Here is a 16,610-nt window from a genome sequence, read left to right as displayed (position 1 = left end):
TATGCCATGGAAACTTAACTGTGCAGTTGCTCTGCTGACTCCTCCACCAACATGGAGTAATTCTATCAGATCAAGCTTGAAGTCCCTTTACAAGGAAGTATAGAAGAGATTGTGTAACCTTGTGACTGTCTCTCTCTAGTGTCTAGATCATATAGAAAGATTTGTTTCTACTGCTTGTTTCTTTTTGCTGAAGCAAGAGAGATACCTGCTTTGAGATCCCAAAGTCCTGTGATGCCAGATGGAGGCATTGGTATGCTTGTATTATCTCTGCCAGCGCTGTACTACTTGTGTGGCTAAATAGGGAAACTTCGGTTTGCAGCACTCTGCATCTGGCATTTTTCACAGTAATTAATGTGCTTCAGAAAATCTTGTCCTTGCAGACTTATGCTAGGTTCTGATTACATATAAGAGTTGGAATCTGCTTGGACAAGGTTGTCGAAAGAAATATGCCTTCTAGTAATACCTGGATCCAAGTAATGAAAGAAAAACCTGCATTCAATCCTTTGGGTGATTTTAAGAAGGGATGGGTGCCATTTGCAAACTAACATACAGACCATACTAAGGTATTGCCACTTCTTAATCTGATTTTTCCCTCTCTGCCTCTCATTCAGGCTGACTTGGTCGTTGACAAAGAGAGACACAATTTCTTTGAGTCATCACTTGAATATGTGTACCAGATCCAGGAAGTGCAGGAAAGCAAGAAGTTCAGTATTGTGGAGCCAGTAAGAACCTCCCGTTTTCTTTCACACACTCAGATTTATTGACTTGCCAACACAGAGGGGTAGGAAATTATTTAGTTGGGTTCTGTCTTAGTAAGGAGTTTACGTAGGCATCTGTAATGAGGCCAGGCCAAACATGCAGGTAACTGTTGTTTGCTGCTGCTTAATGAAGGCTAAGAGAAATAGTGGAAGCTGCTTTCATCTCTAAAATTCAAATTTGCCTAATAAACCGGACACGGTAGCTAGCTGCAGATTTTGCCAAGAAGTGTCTTGGTTACCTTGCTTGGTCAGCAGTAGTTTTCAAACGTAGGAAAATAACAATAAACATAAGTGACGCCTATTGGCCTAGCCATCTGCCCGAGTACAGAGCAGTCAGATCTCAGCTTATCACTCTAACAGGGAGCCAGTGAATTATAATGCGTTATTCGTTAAATGAACAGCTTCATTCTGATGTAGTCTCATCAAAATAAGTTAACGTGAGGAAAAATTCTGAATGGAACTCATTGAATAAACTGTCCTTAAATAGTTTGCCCTTCTTCCAACACGTTCTTTCATTTCCTTTAATTTTAGGATGACAGCCAAGGCACACATGTAGCACCATAATTACGTCATCTCTCAGGGGATAGACTGTCCTGTGCCTTGGGAACCCTTGGGACCTTGTGGGCTAGTTATATCAGACTGAAATCAGTCCTCAAAACATGGGGAAAGCTAGCATGATGTTAGAGGATAGGTTGACAGGGTCTGGTCTATATCTTATCTTAGTTAAATATTGCATGAGTAGGTGGTGCCCTGAAATAATCGTACAGACGTACTTTGAAAAAAAATCACCACCCAAGCAGTTCTGGCTACGTTCACTGTCAGCATGCTGGGTACAGGTCAAATCTGCCTTGGGCTCCTTTCACACGATTGCAGATTTTATTTTATGGCTGCTGTTAACACTAGTTTTCTGCTAAGATCACACTTCCTGCCCACCTATTGCTAGATTATATACCACTGTTTCAGAAACAATGGCTAATAAATTCTTTCCTGTACAGGTTTTGGCCTTTCTACACAGCCTCTTTACCTATAACAACCTGACAGTCGAACTCACGCAGGATTTCCTTCCTTATAAACAGCAACTTCAGCTCAGCCTGCAAAATGTAAGTTCCCATCCAGCTGCACCTTTTGTAAGCAAACTCTGTCCTGTTTTGTAAACTAATTACTGCTAATATAAGAGGTTTTTTTGAATGTGGAGGGGAAGCAGCTCTTCTTTTCTTGCTGGAGCAGGTGCAGAAATTGTTTCTACCATAAAAAATGCCTGGCTGAGAATTTATTTCCTCCTGCGGTTCACCTGGGGATTCTTCAGGTGCTAGTCTTGTATACGAAGCCCTGTGCTTTAGGCCAGAAAGAAATGGTCACCTCATCTGACCTTGTATTTAACACAGGCCATGGAATTTTGCTCACTAATTCCCACCTCAAACCCCTTGTCTTGTGAATATTAGACCATGGTTTTACAAAGGCATCCAGTCCACTCCATCTGTTTCTAAGCTGTTCCATTGCTTAATTACACTCTGTGTTCAAAGATCTATGCCCCACTGTATGCTCATTATAACTCACTCCAATCTGCCCTCTCCATCCCTTTTTATGTTGTTTCTTTGCTTAATTACACTCTCCATTCAAGGATCTGTGCCCTATTTTATACTTGTTATCTTTCATAGCCAACGTTCATTTTGGAGGAACAAGAGCTGTGCCAAGCCCATTGTGCATCTAATTCACTTTATATTTTCCTAAATTAGTTTCTAAACACCCGGATCTTATTTTTGTGGGCATTAACATGGTTAAAATGTTCTGTTGTGGTTCCTTCATGTTAAAGAGAGACAAGCTCTAGCCATGGTTATGTTACCTTACCTTTTTCTGACACTGTGTCCCCAGCTCTGGGCATGTGCTGTTCACCATATTTGATTGGCAAGGACCAAGTTTTCACGTAGTCTGAGTTTTTCCTGAGTTTCCGTACTACTGATAATTCCCACAAAAGAGGATTAGTGGCCATTTTGTGTGTGTTGGGAATTTGAGGATCAGCTACCAGATCCATACATGTGAGACCTGCATGCAAAAACTCTCAAAATTTGAGGCTGAACTTTTGGCCTGGTGTCCTTCTTTCTTGCTTGTTTTTGAGCACAGTTCATTTCTCTCTCTCTCTCTCTCTCAACAGACAAGGAATCACTTTTCCAGCACACGAGAGGAGTTGGAAGACCTGAAGAAAAGGATGAAAGAAGCTCCCTTGACATGCAAACTACCTGGGCAGCCAACCATAGAGGGTTATCTCTACACTCAGGAGAAATGTAATGCCTTGTGTGTGAATCCATACGTGTTAAAGAAGTACAGGGTCAGCTGCAGGCTGTATAGCATACCTCTCTACTTATCCAAACACTGCAAGCTTCATTCAGCCAGCAGTCAGGGACCTGTATACAGAGGTATTTTTAGCTATAGGAAGTACAAATGTTGCCATGACTCAGTCATGCAGTGGGACTGTTACTGAGCCAGCAGCTCATAGGTTCAGAGGTTCACACCTTTCTCATATCTAATGCTCTAGCTCAGTGATTCTCAGGTGTGCTGAGGTGCCTTGAGATCTTTTCAAGGGTGCCATGCAGTGTTAGCCTTCTTAGGTGTGCCTACATGATGCACAAGAGAAACTCAGAGATTTCAGCTAAGAATCCGTAGTGTCAAAAACATTCTGACCTGTTGTGGTCTTTCTGACTTCTTGCAAAAGAATTGCTGTTATTTTTTCTGTAGTCAAAAAATGAATGAAAGCTGAGTACTGGCATTTTCCAATGGGTGCCTTGAGCCTAAAAAAACGTTTAGAACCACTGCTGTAGCTGCACACTTGATGCCTTCTCATGCCAGATCCCAACTTAGCAATAACTTTAAATGCAGTACAGCCCCAGTGTAGCTGGGGAAGGTGCTGTTCCAGACAACATCTTTGGACTGAGGTACATGAACAAGCTGCTAATTGCCTGGTAATTACATGGGTGTGATTTAAGAGTCCATTCTAAAGATGGGTAGATTCAGACTTGACGATTCTTTACCAGAATACACTTGGGGTCCTGACCAATATTATGGTATCTCCCTGAATAAGGAGGATTTCGGTCCCCATAACAGAATCTGCTACTCCTAAATACAAAATATCTGCAATACCACTACCCATATTCAACTCACTGCTTCATCCCATACCTGGAGTTCCCTTGAAACTGAAGTGTGTGTGTCAAAATCTGTCCTGTCCTGTCCTCTCCTTTTCCACAGGTTCATTTGAGGCTAAATGTATAGTTTGTTCAGAAGGCACATACCAGGTTTCTGATGCTAATTTTATAGTGAGACTGTGGGAGTTTGTCCCTCCATCCTCTCCAGATGTCCTTTCTCCCCACTTTTGGCAAGCTTGAGGGGCTGAGTGTTAGTGTTTTGAGACTGTCCAAATAAATCAATCTGTGTATTCAGAAGTATACCAGAGTGGATATGTAGGTTAGGCACACAGCAGAAAAGGCATCAGTGTGCCTTTTGTGTGCATGGTAGTCCATCAAAGTTGTGATGAGGAGTTACAGTTTAGTTCTAAATACTCCCATAGACACGAAGGAGACATAGAAGCTGATCTTTTATTTATTTTATGCTTTTCATGAATCATGGTGATTTGTGTGTCCAAAACAAGGCAGTTCTGGCATTCCCAAAGATCAGGACAGCTGTTACATTTGTCACATTGGCCAAAGCTCATTCCTGTCCTTGGTTCTAAGATATACTTGTATTCACAGCCTGCAAATACTGCAGTTTTGTACTGACATTTAAAATGCAGAGGAGACATTCTTTCAGTCATAGAACTAGCTGGCAATGTAGCATTTGAAGCAAGAAACCCTCATATACATTATTTCCCTGCTGCCTCCATATTTTCCATCTCCTATGCCTTTCTACCAGATAGTTCATGCAGTGACTCCATTTGGTGAATAAGCTGTAATGTACCTAGTTAGTGTGGATGAGCAGGCATCTATTTGCTAGGATAAAAGCCCTCACTGGGTGTGTCTATACACCAAACATTTACTGTGTAGTTTCCTAATTATCTCCACAGTAAATATCTCAGTGTCTACACTTGCAGTGCTTTTAGGATGGAGTAAACTAATTAACCCCACCATAGGTTAGGGCAGTACTTGTAAACACAAATTCTATCTAACAGTGGAGTGTTTTACTCTGCAGCAGTGCACACGTAGATGCTGATGGGGCTGGCTGGGGCACGAGGATGCTATAGTGCAGGGGCTGCCTGCTGGCTAGCTCTGTACTGAAGCATCCTTGTGCCCCTACCACCCCATCTACAGTGTGTTGAGCTGGGTTGAAGCAGCCCTGGCTGACAGGGAATCGTGGGGGTTCAGCCTGCCAGCCCAGGGCTGTTCAGACCTGGCTCAACGTGCTGTGGTCCTGGGCACACATTCAAATATGGCACCCAGGAGCAATAATCTCTGGCATGATATATGCCGGAGTTTATTGCTGCGCATTAATTGCACATATAGATACACCCACTGACAGCTAATAATTGGTATGGTCCTATGAGGAAATCCCACCCCCCTCTAATAATTCATGTGCTTTATATCTGTCAGTGGTTTTACTAGTACAAACATTTACAATTTCAAAAGCTCCGGCAGGGAAGCCAGTAAGCAAGATATTGGGCCAGGGCTGCAAACTCTTTTAATTTTATAAACAGATAATTCTACTTTTCCCCTGTCTATGTCACTGCTAAATAGTCTGATGTTTAAAGAGAAAACACAAACATAGTAATTCTGGACCACAAGTAAACTTTATACGTTCCTATATGATTATGAACTATATTTACTGCCTTTTAATCTTTTTTTCTATGAGTTGGATAAAGAAAACAAACGCGTCCTATTAAATATTCTGTTTGGTGCTTTTTGTTCTTTAAATATTAACTGAGCATGTAAAACTACTTATTTAGAACAATGGAAACACAGTGGAAAATAAGCCTTGGCATGATATTTATATAGATTGAAAGTTATAGTTGAATGTGCTGCTGTCTTTTCTCTGTCCACAAAAGTTGTCAGTAAAGAAAATACAAGAAATGTTAGTGCTGTCCATTTCAAAGCAGATATTTCAGAGGGTTGGGTTCTTGTTGACTTGGCCAGCCCTGGATGACTTGCTATCATCCACTCCCACAAACACCCTTTCTTCCCTTTTTCCTTCTGGGGATACTGGTTCAAGATGATAAACAATGCTCACTTTCCTCCCTGATTACTGCTGCTGCTATCAGTAACCGGGTTATAAATAAAACTACTAGTGAATAAAACATCTATGTACTCTGCAGCCTGTTATACTGAGGCCCTGTACCCATTATTAGTACTCTGTATTTTGAGGAACTGCTTAATGGCCCCAAGTCAGGAGTAGGGTTCTAGGTCCCATACAAATGCACAAAAAATCACGTTCCCTCCCAAAAGAGCTTACACTGAAACCCAAACATTTTCTTTATTGATGTTTGACTTTCTGGTTTTGTAGGGGCCCTTGGCATATCTTGGGTGAAATATTATTGCCAGTATGAGAAGGAGACAAAGACATTAAGGATGACTCCTATGGAACAGAAGGCTGGAGCTAAGCAAGTGAGTGTTTTTTTTTCCCAAAGGAATAGCTCTGCAAACAGCAACACGGGCACCTGGTTCTGGTTTATTTCCTTCTTCGAGGAAGCATGTCTGTAAATATCCCGCCTGCATGAAGCAATACTGTGCACAGTGTCAGTTTGTAAAAAGTATTGATAGTGAAGTAAGTGTTGGATCAACAGGTCTGAAGATGGAAGGGCTTTTTCTAGGCACAGGACAGATGTAGCAGAAACAGATTCAGTTAATGCTTCCTTCCCCTGCCACACATATGTTCCTCAGTCATTGTTGAGCTGAAGAAATCAACCCCATCAAGAAAAAGAGAATAAGACATTTTCTGGAAACACTTAGTAAGGACATTCATTGAACCTGCTGGCTAGATGGAACTGTTAACATCTACTGTATAGCTAAATATCTTCAGAAATGCTGAAACATGTCCAGGCTTATAAAAATACCAGTTAATATCCCTTACAATCCATTGTGCCAAAAATGTGTGTTCTCAGTACATAATAGAATAATGCAGCTATAACTAATGCTCTTAACCCTGCCCCCCCACCCCCGAAAACATATGGTATGTGCACAGTGATAACAGAAAGAAATAAGATGCCTTGAAAATGTTCTCAACACAGTTGAAGTCTTTAGAATCTATTTGATCCAAAAATCTTTCCAGACTACAGATAACAACGATTGGGCAAAGATTAATTCCACATCTGTGCACTAATGGCTAGCTTCTTATGGGTTTGCAAAAAACACAAGAGGGTGATATTTGGGCAATACATTATTTGGGCAATAGTCCAGGGGTCCTTTAAATGGCTTTCAGACCTGTTCCTATAATGGTTTGGTTCATTACTGCAGCTGCTGGTAACTTGATACTAGTGTAGCATGACCTGTGAACCCCAATACATATTGGGATTCCATTGTGTTTGACACTCTACAGATACATAGAGAGACATGATCCTTGCCTGGTCTAACGGCATTAGTGACCCGTTTATCATAAGCAACATTTCTGCCATACCAATGCATAATGAAAGACTAGATACTGGGACTTTAAACTCTTATTCACATTGTAATCCTAGTAAGCTGCCAACTCATGTTACGGGGAGAAAGCCTGTCTTACTAAGCCAATTGATTTCTATCACAGTTACAGTTTGGCAGAATGGTGCACCGTACCATCTGCCATCATGCTACAAATACTAGCTGATTAGCAAGGCTCATGCTGAGATTGCACAATCATTCATTATGTCTCCACAGATAGTAGGAAGATGGCCAAAGGATTCTAAAAACTGTACCCCTCCCTCCAGATTTTATTGTTCATTGTTTTGGCTTAAATGTTTCTCTCTTTCCAGGGCACCTTAGACTTGACCTTGAAGTCCTGTGTAAGGAGAAAAACTGATTCTATAGACAAGAGGTTTTGTTTTGACATTGAAACCAATGAAAGGTGAGCCGGAGGGCGATTGCTATTTTCCCATTACTCTAACATTCAAAACACCATTCGGATTTCTTGGCATGTCCTTTGTGTGTTTGCTTTCCTTTGCTTGGGGCTTACAATTCTTTTGAGTGAGGGTGCATCATCTCTGAATATACTAAAATCTGTTTTATGTGCGCAGGAAGAACATGTAGGGAATCCAGTGTTCTTCGTCCTCAGCCTGTAGTCTTGCTGCCTGAACCAAAGTCCATTGAAACTAATGGGAGTCTTGCTGTTAAATTGAGAATGCATTTTACTGGGCCCATCTTATCCTGTGACCTCCCTTTCTGAGGCATGAAGGGCCCTGACTTCCCGTTGTTTTCAGTAAGGATCAGGTCCTTGTACTTCTTCATGCATCTTTAACCTTGATATAGCTACAGTATAGCTATTTTACACAGCTGAAGCATTACCCCTTGGATTATTTGTATGCCGTTCACTATAAACCATAGAAACCTGTTTCCGTGGACCTCTGAGGTAGTTTTATAGCAGTAGGGCATGAATTAGGTTGGACTTCTAAAAGAAACCAAGTGCTTTGAAAATTATTACGTGCAAGGGGAGCAGAACTCGGGATTAAAGTTTAGAGCCTTGGGTTTCAGATTGTGCATTCTGGAATAACATGCAGTCTTTGAAATATATGGCACCGCACCAAATTTTTTGTTCTTTACTCAAGATGCTTACCAGGGAGTCTTACCTGCACAAGGGTGACAGAAGGCTGAAGGGAGTTTTGCCCACTAATGATAACGCATAGGATGATTATTATTGACAGTAGCAAGGGAATAAAAGCATATGAAGACTGACTGTCATATACATGGCACTTTGCATTGGGCAGTCTTCCTGAATCTCTGGCCAATTCCGTCAGCACAAGGGAGATGTACTGAGATCACCCCAGGAAACTGTGATCCAATCGTGTATATGAATGTGTAGTCTGTGTACACAGTGACGACTTTATCACCACATGAGAACTCCACTGTAAGATTTTTATCAACCCTCAACCCTCTTAATGTTAGGTAACATCATGCTAAACTCATTTGTCCCTGTCTAGAAAATTGATATGATAGCAGTTAATTAAATATGAATCGGTGAGTTATAGGAGTGCCAGTGGGTAGAATCTCACCCACTGCATTGTCCACCATTTGACTCAGTAGCTAGTTCTCTAGATGAACTCTGCACAGAGTAAGCTCTGGTGGTCTGTATCTGTCACGTGTTTGGTCGGATTACCTAGTCCAGGGGTCCTTTGTACCTGGCTGTTTCTTGCGTGTTTTCCATGCGTCTTTTGCTGGATATGTAAAAAAAATAAAGGTCTCTGAAGTGCTTGGCAAAAGAGGGAGGAGCAGTTAGCTTGACACCAACTGTAATGATTTTTCAGAAACCCTTTGTTGACAACTGAGAAATTGTCAAAAAGTGTTCCCAAGCTTACAAGTGTGAGGGCAGGCTGGTGTATCACTGCTGGGCATCTCAGTCTGCATGATTAGCTCCCTGTTGATAAATACAGGAAGACAACGTGTGGATAGGTTGATTTAGGGATTTCTCTACCACTGCTATCAGCCTGTGTGTAACTTCCGCCCCTGTGTGTCATTTCCTGGTGTTAGTAATATTGCAATAGACACCTGCTTTAAAAATGTGCGTGTGTGGTGGCCTCAAAACACCACGTATATTCAGTCTTGTATAGTATTGAAATGGCTTCCAGAAACATACTCTCTGCTCCTAGATTAAATTCCTTTGTGCCTTTTTTTGTAAAAATCCATACAGGTCTGCAACCATCACATTGCAGGCTCTTTCAGAAGCTAATAGACGGCTATGGATGGAAGCCATGGATGGAAAGGAGCCAGTAAGTATTCCAGAATTGGTGTCTGGTTGATAGATGTGCTGTGCGCAGTGTCCTCTAGTGGTGTAATTTTGCACACTTAGATGCATAGCATACTGGTAAGGCTGCTTAGAGAGCTTATGATATTGGTTATGCAGTCAGCAACATCACAGTTTTTGTGTGGTCTCAGTGGAGGAAGTAGAGCTTTAAAAATACATTTTCACATTCTTCATGCTAAGTGTTGTTAGTAGTCAGAACCATGCTGCACTGTCCACTTTTATCCTGTGGTATGATGTATTGTTTCTGGTAGTTATACTGGCCTACAGCAAACCCCATAAAACTGATTTGGACATATGGGAGATCAGAGCCTAATCCGTATGAAAGAACAGATTGCTTATTGTTTGCTCTTGCTTGTATATCACAGCTGCTTGTAAATCTAGTCTGGCATTGTAGACACCCTGTTTGTATGTGCTCAGACATATAAGAAAACAATCTGAGCATAGATTTTCCAAAGCTGTCTGTGCTTCTTTGTTGGTTTCCGTCCTTTAATCTAAGCCCAGCATAAACTTCTCTGTTTCACAGAATTTCCTGTAAACAGAAAGCACTGTGTGCAATGTGAGTAAACATATTTCCTGCCATTTCCTTGCATCCCTTGGCAGCTCCTTTTCCTTAAACAGCCCGATGTTATCCAATACCTTTGTAAAAAGACTAGCACCTAATTCTGGCAGAAAGCAGAGTAGAATTGTACCTTATAGACTAACCAAAGTAGAGAGAAGGGGGGGGGGTGTAGCACATGCTTTTGTGACCTGAAGCCTGCTTGATCAGATGCTGGCATCAAAGTCCTTTTTTGCCCAGAGCTGTATTGATGATGAGAAGCATGAGGGGTGGGATCCTAGCATAAGGACTGTTTGGTGCCCCCTACAAAGTTTGCTACGTGTTGTAAAGCCAACTGTGTGGGAGTTGATGCGAAACCCTTATAAGTGCATTTTCCTGGATCCCACCTGGTGAATTACTCAGGCTCCAAGTACAACAGTGAAGTAAAGGAATGACAAGCTTGCAGTAATTATTAGAATGGTGCTTTTGTCATGGAAAATTGAGGAGAATCTCTGGTTATGTCAAGCATTTTGTAAAAATAATCAAAAGGCCAAGCCAAAGCTGTTCAAATTAGCCTTTGCCTTTATCTGTCCTTGTGAAAAGAAGGCATTTTTTACTGGTAAAATGCAAGATTCTGTGTCAGAAGAAAGTGGTTCTCTTTCATGGGCAAGTCACTGCATTTCTCAGAACTTTTGTTTTTCACCTTTAAAACAAGGATAACACTTAACCCATCTACCTTCAGGCAAAACTGAGGCTTAATTCTAGAATGAGTAAAATTATCCATCGTGAATTGAGTATCCAGCAAGTGTAGCCTTTTTTCACCTTTGCGACTCACAAATCATGATCTCAGTTTCTGAGAATTTAGATGTTCAAAAAATAGTTTACACAAACAAATTTTAATTCACAGTGATGTTGTTAGCATTGTTCACCTGTTTGTGTGCTGTGATCAATAACATAAGTTACATAGTATTGTGCAAACTTCTCTATTGGGTAACTGAAATTTTTCACAACAGGAGACCAACAGGTAATATTTGATTTTCATTTTATATAAATTAGTAAACAATCTTGGTTCCTGTGTGACTTGGGTGTCCATATGAAGCAAGCAAAGAACAGGTTTTGTGAATATAGATAAATATTAAGTAACGAGGAGGGTGAACTTGCTTGTGATGGAAAGCCACTGAGAATCTGAGTAATGTCCAGTATTCAGCCAGCTTCTATGCAATTTGTTACTGTCTGAAAAGGGCTTTTGAACCTCTGGGAGGAAAGACACCAAGTAGCATTTTTGAAATATACACATGGTGTTGTGGCATAAGGATGAAGAAAACAATGTTTTATTATTCTGTGTAAATAAATGGAGGCCTAACTACATTGCTTCCACCCTGATTTATGCAGTATACCTCAGGGGTAAAGTATTGTCTTCAGTATGGAAACAGGTGCTCCAGTGAAACTTAGGGAGGCTATAACTCCTTTGCTAAATAGAGATTTACATGCTGTTTAATTATAAGACAGTTTGCATTGGAGACTATAGATCTGCTGTGTGCTTGTGACTTGCCTGCACTCATTTAAGTAGTGGTGGATTTTCTTTGGGAAGTAAGCCACAAGTCATGCTTGCTTATGTTTTTCTTTCTTCCCCTTCCTCCCTTTTTTTAGATCTACCACAGTCCCATCACGAAACAGGAAGAGAGTGAGTCCTTCATGTTTCTATTCCTCTGAAGCCTAAGAGCTTCCTGTGCTGAAGCTGTGCAACTTAACTTTGTAGATTTGCTTATTGCTGCTCCTCCTGGATGAAATGCGTATTCCCTCTGCTCAGTGAGCTAAGAACACTACAGAGATCTTGGGGTCTGATCCTAAAAGATGCAGAGTACCTTTAGGTCTCTCAGAGTTGAGAGTGTTCAGCCCTTGTGCAAGATAAGCCCTTAGCTATTTTAAGTAGAGAAGGACTGTTCTTTTGGGCAGGGATGGGAGAACTTGCTAATTCCAAGCCCTCCTTCCCCACTTGAAAAATGCAAGTTCTCGATTTCAAATACAGCTCAAAACCCTTGAACTTCATGTTCCAGTTGGTGCCAGACCTGCTTATTGGGTTGCTGTATGACTTCTTTAATTTTATCCCCTGGCCATTTTAGCCAGTTAAGGAAGATTTTCAAACCAGAATTGCAAAGCACTCAGTGAGAACACATAAGGTTTTCATTTAAATTTCCATCAGAAAACATAGGAGGGAGGGAAAGAGTCCCGTGGGATTTGATAGAGTTTTGCACAGTAAACCTTTGGGGAAAAAAAAAAAAGAAAGAAAATATTCAAGGGATTTCTTGAGAATCCAAAACCATTGGGTTCTCCCATATCTCCTGTTTTGAGCTAGAGTTCATGAGTGCCACCTTGAATACCACACATTCAATCGGTTGACTGTGCAAATACCCACAGCCCATTACAGCTAATTACTAAACTGTTCTCCTTAGCTCTCCCCCTACCCTTCATTTTGCATTTGCTTACAGTCTGCAATGTGGCATCTTTACAACCACCCTGCCTCCAATATTTCAGTACTTCAGATTTACTACTGAGGCATCTTAGTGGGTATTGAAAAATATGCACTCTGCCTCTTAGGCATGATTTGCTCAGTTACTCAGACTTGTGTAGCACGTCCTTAATCTGTACAGCTATTGGATGGAGGAAACTCCATTTGTACATAGTCCTTGAGACTGATCAGTCCCCACTTGGAGAAGATGAGTTGTGTTCCTTCCAGCTCAGCAGTACGGATGAACCCTATTTGTAACAGCATGGAACTGGACACCATGCAGGCTGGTAAATCAGGCACCGACTCTCCGCTAATAGATGTGAGCAGGTCCTCCTATAAAGCTACTCTACATCTCAGGTCTCTGGCAAAGATGCTAAGAAAAGGTGTGCTCCTTAAAACTGACTTGCTGGTAGCTGTGGCAAGCATACAAGTCCTTGCAAGAGAGTCTGTGCCCTGAGGAGAGTTCATCCATAGATTTTCATGAGGAAACGTTTCTTGTCAAACAAATTACTCTTAAGGTTAAAACCAAATTTTAACATTAAAGTATCAGGGCCAAGGAGAAACTTTGCATTTTCCACTAGAAATTTTGAGATCAATAGTTCCTGGAAAATCAAAAAAGAAAAGGTGGGATGTTGGAATGGCGTTATATTTTGAAACCAGATTTTCAAAACCAGATATTTCCATTGGAATGTGGATTGAAATCCAAATGAGTAAAAACTTTTTTTTGTTTTGTTTTTTGACCAATTGCATTTTTTTGAATGAAGTTTTTTCCATTTTGAAATTTCCCATCAAAGAACTTTTGTTTTCCTGGCTGACTAGCTATAGACATGATCCAAATTCCTTTGAAGAAATCCCGCTTCTGATATAAAGTTGCCACGAGTCAGATTTTAGACAGCCTTTTTCTTCTCCCCAGTTATAGTGATGTTTGAGAGAAATTCAAAATACCAGTTTGCCACAGACAGACCGCTACTTCAGTGTACAAAGCCACTGAAGTAGAAACATGGGCCCTCTTCCTCAAAACTTCATTATATAAATGGTCCCACCAAAGTCATTAGAAGGGTCAGTGTGACTAGAGATAATCCATTTAAGTAAGTTGAAGGACTGGGCTCTAAGAAACAAAGTAGGATACCACTGAGGTATAAAGAACTGACTTTCTTGGGCATCAAATAAGTCCAAGGTGAACTATAATCTACTTAAAGAAGATAGAATCAAGCAAGCAAGCACTATAAGAAACAGGCCAGCTTTTTGCCTGCCTTTTCAGGGATCCTGGTTTTCTCTGATTTAAAAAAATCCCCAATTTTCAGTTTAAAAAAAGTAACCCCAAATCCACATTTTTCCATGATTAAAATGAAACGCCACTAATATAGAGAGCTATATATAGCTGTGTTTCATTTTAATCATAGAAAAATGTGGATTTTGGGGTACTTTTTAAAAACAAAAATTGGGGATTTTTTTTTTTTTAATCGGAGAAAACTGGCATCCCTGCTTATAATGAAAAGCCACTACTGTAATACTATGTTGGTTAATCAGTGGGGAAGAAGTCTTGTGTTCTCTATCTGTTTAATATAGATCTGTTGTTTTCTGTAATTCAGCAAGTAGATACATATTGCACGCTGTTGCATTATGGAAGAGGCCAGAGTCTGCAGGTTTTTTACTGTGCTGGAATCCACAAATCAATTCTTGTCAGGCAGCAATCTGTGTATGGTTGAACTCTCCAAATTACAGTGGGGTGGAAGCTTATTAGCAAATTACAAAGCTTATTACAAATTAGCAAATTTTGCAAATTAGCAAAATTTTGCTTATTAGCAAATTACAAAGCTTACGGTGGGGTGGAAGCTTATTAGCAAATTACAGTGGGGTGGAAGCTTATTAGCAAAGCAAATCTGAGGGGGGAAAATAGAGAACAAATGAAAACAAACAAATCTTGGATAAGCTTTCAAAATACATTTGTAATTTTGTACAAAACAATGCAGAGATGTAAATACCTGACCTTACAAGTGCAAGGTGCGGCTAAATGGATATGCAGCCTTGACTTGACCCTGCACAGAAAAATAATATTTGCATGCTAGGCTGTGGCTGTGGCTGTGCATTTTACACGTTTGGATTGGAAAATGTAGTCCCTAAAAAAACAGCGAACTTGGAAGGTGAGACCCTGTGGTAACTTCATCCTTGATAGGTCTCCCCCAGTAACTGCATGTGATGCGCAGGCAGCTAACTTTGCTTCCCTTTGTTTGAAATAGTGGAGTTGAACGAGGTTGGCTTCAAGTTTGTAAGGAAATGCATCAATGCAGTAGAGACGAAAGGTAAGAAGATATCAGCACGGTGACTGGAAACCATTTGCTTTTGGCATTTACTTGTTTGAATGGCATTTGATTGCGCTGTGATTTCTTCCTCGTGACGAAATTGCCATATAAAAGTCAAACTTTTTTCACTGGATAAAGAGCGTATGTCAAAATGACAGAAACCATGTCTTCTTAGAATACCTGCAGCAGCAGCACACACTAGTCAAGGTTGAATTCCCACTTTCTTTTTGATTTCACTCATTCCTTAGTTTCTCAAAAACTTTGCCTTTAAGTTTGAAATACCACATGATTGGTACCAGACCACAGTAGAGCATTTTCTGAAACTATTTTCAGGCATGTGTCAGGTGAAGATAAGGGAGTATCTTCAGAAAATAAAGATTTATTCAAACATAATACGTATGTGAGGTTTAATTTTTCAAAGCATTCCTGCGGGTTTAGCCACAACCCTGTCCCCCAGTCTGAAGAACAGTAATCTGCTCAGAAGTAGTCTGACTCTAGAAATCCCAGCCGTGCTGTATAACCACTGGCATTTGCAGAAAAGGAAACATAGTTGAGTAAATAATGCAAACAAGTTTTCCAAATATTGGTTCATACTTTAAAAGAATCAGCTTTGACTGTCTTTACTTTCTCAATGATGCCAGCAAACCATTTTGCTAACAAACTAGATTTAAAGCGATGTTGCAGGACTGGCAAGAAGTCAGTTTCAGATTTGTGACTAGTCATCTCTGAAATCTGACTGTAAGTGTTGCACTGATCCAGTCAAAAAACAGAAACGTCCCAAGTGAACAGCTCAATTTAGACTAATGAATACTTGCCACCAGTTGCTCACATATTAGCTACGTGGCCCGAGCAGTTTGCAGAAATATTTGATGACTCATTCTGCCTAACACATGCATTATAGGATAATAAGATCTGTCTGTGGCCAGTTTTGTTTTTTGGGTTTTTTCGTTGTATTTACAATTATTTGTTCTCAGTTGTTCATGTGGTTCTTAGGGTAAGTGTTTCAGTTCTGTCACAGACACTGACACCCTCTTAGCTTTTTAGGAGAAAATATTGCTCCAGTAGATGGCGCTTTTGAACTACCGTAGTCTCAAAAGGACACTAAATGAATGGTTTTCATCTTTCTCCTGTCCAGGCATCATTACTGAGGGCGTGTATCGAACCGTTGGCAGCAATATCCAGGTGCAGAAGCTTCTGAATGCGTTCTTTGGTAAGCGTTAGTTATTCTTTAGTGACTGAATTGTCATGTTTTTATATTTCTAAGGCACCGACAAGGAAGATTAGCTTCCAAGTGAAACAGACTTCTGCACACTTTTGCATAGAGAGCTCCCTGTGCTATTTGCCTTCCAGGCTGCTGCTGTTCCCTGCTAGCTCTTCTGAAGTATCATTTTTCATTCTCCTTTCTGGGCCACTTCTCCAGGCTGCTCTATCACCTAGTCCTTTAAGCTTTAAGTGCTGCCAGATTTGATTAGCATTTGCAAACTGAGAAGTGAAGGAAACAGTAACACAGCAGGGGAGTCACCTTGCAGCCTTTGGTGACTGCAGGTGCAAGTACTAACAAAAGCATAGAGATTATTTATGTTGCAATCTGGGCCCCTTCG

General features: G+C 40.7%; 1 protein-coding gene across 1 annotated transcript in view; it reads left to right on the top strand.

Annotated features, from left to right (window-relative positions):
• Positions 1–16,610, top strand: part of OPHN1 (oligophrenin 1) — a 129,961-nt gene that overhangs the window by 80,288 nt on the left and 33,063 nt on the right. The window contains exons 6-14 of the mRNA XM_019521097.1: positions 612–722; positions 1,754–1,858; positions 2,911–3,040; positions 6,240–6,340; positions 7,681–7,772; positions 9,549–9,627; positions 11,848–11,881; positions 14,947–15,009; positions 16,145–16,219. Of these exons, the coding sequence (XP_019376642.1) occupies positions 612–722; positions 1,754–1,858; positions 2,911–3,040; positions 6,240–6,340; positions 7,681–7,772; positions 9,549–9,627; positions 11,848–11,881; positions 14,947–15,009; positions 16,145–16,219 (790 nt within the window). The remainder of the gene's footprint in view (positions 1–611; positions 723–1,753; positions 1,859–2,910; positions 3,041–6,239; positions 6,341–7,680; positions 7,773–9,548; positions 9,628–11,847; positions 11,882–14,946; positions 15,010–16,144; positions 16,220–16,610) is intronic.

The sequence above is a fragment of the Gavialis gangeticus genome, unplaced genomic scaffold, assembly GCF_001723915.1.
Source record: "Gavialis gangeticus isolate Ggan-Ray unplaced genomic scaffold, GavGan_comp1, whole genome shotgun sequence".
Classification (NCBI taxonomy): Eukaryota; Metazoa; Chordata; order Crocodylia; family Gavialidae; genus Gavialis; species Gavialis gangeticus.
This window is presented reverse-complemented; position numbering and strand designations above follow the sequence as displayed.